The 6000-nt window shown below is 34.3% G+C and overlaps 1 protein-coding gene across 1 annotated transcript; it reads right to left on the reverse strand.

The window, feature by feature from the left end:
- Positions 1–2374: 2374 nt before the first annotated feature.
- Positions 2375–5314, reverse strand: LOC120196316 (probable WRKY transcription factor 14). The gene is made up of 3 exons (XM_039198143.1): positions 4554–5314; positions 3846–3986; positions 2375–3391 (listed from the first exon to the last, which is right to left on the reverse strand). The coding sequence occupies exons 1-3, from the start codon at positions 5180–5182 to the stop codon at positions 2830–2832; spliced, it is 1332 nt and encodes a 443-aa protein (XP_039054074.1). The 5' UTR covers positions 5183–5314; the 3' UTR covers positions 2375–2829.
- Positions 5315–6000: the final 686 nt, after the last annotated feature.

The raw sequence follows: 6000 nt of genomic DNA on the forward strand, positions 1-6000 counted from the left end.
GCTGATAATAATGATATGCCTGGAAATCCCATTTCCCCGGAGACCTGATATATGTTGTAGTTGGTCGCTGTCACTGGACTACTAATCTGCAGCTTTTTCTTTTCTTCATACATCAGATTAATGGAAGAATATCAAAGGACTGTTTTGATTCTCCAAATTTCATTTGATTTTAATACTCAATCTTATACTTTAATTACAAAATGCACCATAGCTGAGCTTGAAATTCTACTCTACTTCAAAACTTTGAAATCTCATTATTCCTCATTAATTTTAATATTAACTTTAAATTTTTGAATATGTAATTATTATATGGCTAAATCAAAAAAGTTTAACAAATATACTGCTATGATTCTCTCATACCTATAATTAAAAAATAACTATATTTATATATATTCATGACTTTAAAAAATAAATTAATTCAAAACTCGTTTGACAAATGTTGACTCGATCTTAATTTTCTAGTACCTATTTGTCCGCACATATCATAATGTAATTTTCATTGTGCTGTGAATGATAAGTATAATCAATGGAGGAATACAGTGAGGACGAGGACATGCCTTTAAAATTGTAGTAAATTATCATTTGGTCCGTTAAGATTTTTAAAAATTTTATTAGAATTTAATTGTCTTAAAATAAAGGATATAATGTAATTGATGCATTTATATTACGTCTATGTATTTTTTTTACATAAAATCATATTTTTAATATTATAGAGAGAGATATTCTGAAAATTATTAATATTTTTAAATAAGGAAAAGATAACAACTTTTAAGAATTAATTTAAAATCTGATGTCAGTTAAAATTAAACTAATTTATTTATTAGTACATCATAAATTCGGTCGATAATTTAATAATTAATTATATATATATATATATATTTACATGGGTAATAATTATACTTACGTCGCATTCAAGGATGTAATTGGAGGTGATGTGTCGCTTATTTTTCCTCCACAAAAGTAAAAATGGTTAGAAGAGGAATGGATGTCAGATATAGACTTGATTTTGACAATTGATGTATCCCTGGGGAGGGATCGATTTGCTTTGCTTTGCTTTGCTTTTCTTGGACACATTCTTTTCCAAACACTCTCCTCATTATTACTCCTTTACAATTTCATTCAATTCTTCCCCCCAATTAATAGGATAATAACATTTTAGCCACGATATCTATCAATTTTTATAACATGGTTTTAAGATTGAATGGATCTACAAACAATTTTAATTTAAAATTATTCGTTATATATTATATATGATTTCTACTATAATTAATAAGATTTAAGACTAGAATATCTATGTGGTATATAAAAAGAAGTAACAGTTTAGGGAATTGCATGTTTGAATTATTGTGGAATAGCATATAAATATGCTTAATAATTAGAGAAAGAAAAAAAGCATTTTAATCATAGAGATAAATGCAAAGCCGATGCTTGAATTATTGTAGAATAGCATATGAATATGCTTATATAATTAGGAAACAGAATACATGCGCCATCAAATACACAAGGGTGTTGATCATGCATGACTTCAAATTTTACTCTTTCTTTTAAATCCTGATTAAGATGGAAATACACAACAATGGAATGAGAAATTGTAAAGTAAGGTTGTGGAAGAAGGATGCCCACACTTGTCCCACGGGACTTGAGAACAACACAAACTTTCTTTCATGACCTAATTAGGGTTTCCATCGTTGGGCCAGAAATCAAGGCCTTCGTTTCTGTGGCTTTGATAAGACAAGGCTTAGCCCAAATATATATATTTGCTCAACTCTGTACAAGTTTCCATCCTTAAATCTGCCTCGCCTCTGAAACGCAAACCCAACCAATGAAGTTGATTCCTTCGGACTAAGTTTAAAACCAAATTGATGCAGAGATTGTTAATACATTGTTTCAAAACAATTCTCATTTTTCAAATAAAATTCACTTTAATAAAGGAAGCATGTCTTGTTGCTTTATCATGCTTGGATGTTTACTGAGATGTTGAGACGTCCTTTATTGCGCAGTTGATTAAAAATCTCAATAATTAAATGTTACGTTTTAAAAGAAATATTATCGTTAAATATTAAAAAAAAAATTCGTAACGAGTCTCGATAAACAACTTGCAGGGAGAGAGTCTTGAAATGGTGTAGGACGTAAACTATTTATCGTTATTTATCACTTAATGCTGAAACATCAGACAACAACAAATATTTATATATAAAGTTAATAAAATTCAGAGAAGTTGTTGAGACAATAAAAAAGCCTCTCAACATCTATAAACCAAAAACAGATTCTCGCCAAAGAAGCTATTTTTAACATTATGAAACCAACAATTCTTGCATTAATCAGGAAAAGAAGTTGAATCGGCTTTGTTTGGTAAAGAAGAAAAGTTAAAAAAAAATCATCATCACTCATTTGCACATATCCCTAGATAATAAGATTTGACAAAGAAGTCAAGCTTTTCAAACGATTTTTTTACCACCTATTTACTCACCATCAAAGCATTTTAATCATGGGTTTCTCCCCCTCTCTCCCTTAATAAATTTCCACTAAAAAGAAAAGAAAAAAATGAAGGAAGGAAGGGCAAGTCCATCCTAAATCAATCTGCTGCCTGAGTTTTCCAGTCATGTCTGATGGCACGAATTTGTTTGCACTATTTAAACCTTCTGTTCCTCAGCTTTCTGTCCCATCCAAAAGGAATGTGGGACTCCACTCATCCCGTTCCCCCTAATCTCCCGTACTATTCTGGTGAATAGCAACAAAAATATAACCCCAACATGGTCATAAGGGTTCATAGCATGACCTTGAATCCGAATTAAACTTCAAATTCAAGGTTTATGGCTTTTCTTTTAATTAGAAAGAAGCACCGTTGTTCCCTGGACAACCAAACAGGCCAAAAGGATCCGTTGTTTTCTTTTCTTTCTGCTCATCCTGACTGAATCCATGTGGAAACAATTGGTTAAGAGGGTCTGTCTCTATCTCATCCAATTCAGCAAAGAAATCCTCGGCTTGCTGGGAGTCTGCCATTAATGCCGGTGTGTAGTTTTGAGGGATTCCTTGGGCAAATTCACCATCCTCCATTTCCAGCTTCTTCTCCATGTCCTCGCTCTCTTCTTTAGCCGATGCACTTGCGGTTGAGCTGACAACAGCAGCTACATTAGTGGGAGACAATGAATCGTTGCTGCTCTCTTTAAGCTCTTCATCCTTGGGGTTTATTATCTTGGGGGCGGAAGAAGCATTATTGGTTTTGGATGGCTGAGACCTTGTTGATCCCGCGAGAGCATTCCTTTGAGTCGGCCATGGATGATTGTGCTCGGATGTGTAGGTGATCACAAGCATGTTGGGATCATTTCGGCTTCGCTCCACTTGCTTCCTTGCAGAGCAGCCTTTGGAACTGCTGCATCTGTAGTATCCCCTGGAATAAACTTATCAATTACCCGATGAAATGCACAATCTGAATCATAATATATTTCCATATAAACATAGATATATACATGATAGTGAAGCAAAGAAGAGAGGGAAAAGAGACATAGGTTATTTATGTTTGTATATATTAGGAAAAACATCGGCGATCGGTGAGCATGTACAATGAACTACTGTGCAATACACTGCGAGTGAAATCACTCGGCATGCTCTTATATTATTATAACTAAGAAACACTACAAAGCAACCAAAAAACATGATTTCTGCATCTTGTCATCTCAGAAGACAGCAGGATAGCTACTGCAACTGCAGCTTTAGTTTCTAAAACTTATTAGTAGCTTTTGGCTACTCATCTTGCCAATGATAACGTAACTGACTAGTAATTATATTATGTTTCACTGATATAATATAATATTCTATATACATAAATATATTTATATATGCACCTTGGATAAGGGGAACCTTTGATGGGTTTCTGCCCATATTTTCTCCATGCCCACAGATCAGAAGGAACTACTTCTCCACTAGACCTGCTGTTTGCAGCTGCTGGTGCTGGAATACAAACCACCTTCTTAACCTGGGTCTTTCTATATATATATATACATTTCCACAACAATTTACGTTATTTATTTTGAAACTTAATCTTTTAACAAACATTGAAAGAAGAGCATTCAGGCGCATGAGATGAGATTATTTTGGACATAATTTTTCCCAAAGAATGTGAAAGTGATTGTTGTTCAATATATTTAAAGACAAATAGCAGTGAACACCATCATTCATGATATTTCAGGTGGGTTAAGGAAGAAAAGTTAAGTACTTTCATATAACTACTCGAAAGCAAAGTTTCCAATTAAGCTATCTATCTAACTTTCATACACTTCAGTGCATAAAATTCAACACGTATTTATGAGTTTTGATTCATTAGTAACAATAAACCCTAATTGTCTCATCTACTACATGGTTTTATGAAAGAAAAAAGAAAACCCAAAGTTCAAAAAAATTCGTTAGTTGATTTAGTTCCCTAAATGTTATTAATTCGTGCATCATGGGTGTCAATCAATGAAACAAGAAGAATATAAAAATATAGTAGCTAGTTGAGGGGTTTATTTTCAGAGTAAAATAACGAAGGCTGAGCTTAGAGAATTAAATATTACCCGAACCTCCTCTTGATACCCAGATTCCGCGGAGATGAGATCTGCACTGGGCCAATATTATCGATCAATCTATGTTTTGAGGTGGTTTTGGCGTTAATCATGTCGCTTGGAAGCACAGCAGGCGCCTTAATTCCTCTTAGGGAAACACCCGTTGCAGTCATTATCGGCGAATCACAGGGCGACAAAGGTAGATTACTTGAGCTTACCGGGAAGATCTGAATCCGAGAAAATATGTTACAAGGACTCCGCATATCTTCTTCAAACAGCTTACTTTGACCCACGGTTGTTGTTGAATCGGGGAAGTTCGTCGCATCATCAACGGTGGTGGAGCTGTTATTGATGATACGACGATGATCGGCTGAACTAGGGCTGCTAAAATATGTCGAACCAGCAGCCACATCGAGCTCGTGAAGAAGTGGATCGGAGATACTCGAGAAAGGGTCACCGAAAGCGTTTAAACCATAACCTTCCATGGCTGAAGATGAGAAATTCAATGGATCAGAGGGGAATTGCTGCCAGCTTGAAGTTGGAACCGTATCCGAGCCTTGACTAATGACACAGCTCAATGGACCACCACCACTTGCCCGAACTATGTCGTTTAAATCACCTTTGCCTCGGTAGTTCTCCATTTGTAAAGAAACATGTAAGAAGCAAACAGCGGGTTTTCTCTTATAAAAAGAAAAGAGAGAGAGAGAGAGAGAGAGAGAGAACCTACATCTACAGTGTCTCCATTCCCACACTGCTCTGAGCTTCAATTTGCACCAGCACTAATTGCAGACGTGAAAAAACATGCAAATGTTTTGAATTTTGTAGAGATGGGTTTTGGCTATTGGAAGCAAAGGAACAGGGTTCTTTTTGTTTAAAGGTTTCAGAACAAAACCGATCGACCAAAATAATCTTCTTTCTTCACATCAAAAGCAAACAAAATAAACTCAAGACTATTTCTTTTCTGTTCTTTCCTGGAGAGAGAGAGAGAGAGAGATGGGGGAGAGAGTCGCTGACTTTTAATACAAAACTGGTCATTTTTAAATATAAAAATTAATGAACAAATGGTAATATTACTAAAACAGTATTACAGGAGTTAAGACCAAATGGGTCCAATTCATATAACCTCACTAGATTGTGTGTGTGTGTGTGTTTTAGTTGAAGTTCTCTTAACGTTATACCTAAATAAAACTATAACATTGGATTTCTATAGTGGAGCATATTTTTAAAACAAAGCAATATTTTACTTGAAATAAGTACTTAAATATAAATTATTTAATTGTAAAATAATTAAAAAGACATATAAATAAAGCAGTGAAATTAATACTCGTTAAATGTTGTTTTTACAATAATACTTGTTAAATGTTCTGTGCTAAAAAACGAAGGGAAAATGTATTGTATTGTTTTGGGTTTCCAAAAACAAAAGCAGTAGGGGTCCGAGGGAAAAGCGTTTGGGGATAGC

The sequence above is a fragment of the Hibiscus syriacus genome, unplaced genomic scaffold (assembly GCF_006381635.1).
Source record: "Hibiscus syriacus cultivar Baekdansim isolate YM2019G1 unplaced genomic scaffold, ASM638163v2 tig00117032_pilon, whole genome shotgun sequence".
Lineage (NCBI taxonomy): Eukaryota > Viridiplantae > Streptophyta > Magnoliopsida > Malvales > Malvaceae > Hibiscus > Hibiscus syriacus.

What these genes read in the sequence shown, in the direction of transcription:
- LOC120196316 (XM_039198143.1), bottom strand. Translation starts at nt 5,182, where the DNA reads ATGGAGAACTACCGAGGCAAAGGTGATTTAAACGACATAGTTCGGGCA. An exon ending in GGTATCAAGAGGAGGTTCGG is followed by an intron (nt 3,987 to 4,553) that starts GTAATATTTAAT and finishes ATATATATATAG; the next exon opens with AAAGACCCAGGTTAAGAAGG. An exon ending in AAAGGTTCCCCTTATCCAAG is followed by an intron (nt 3,392 to 3,845) that starts GTGCATATATAA and finishes AGTTTATTCCAG; the next exon opens with GGGATACTACAGATGCAGCA.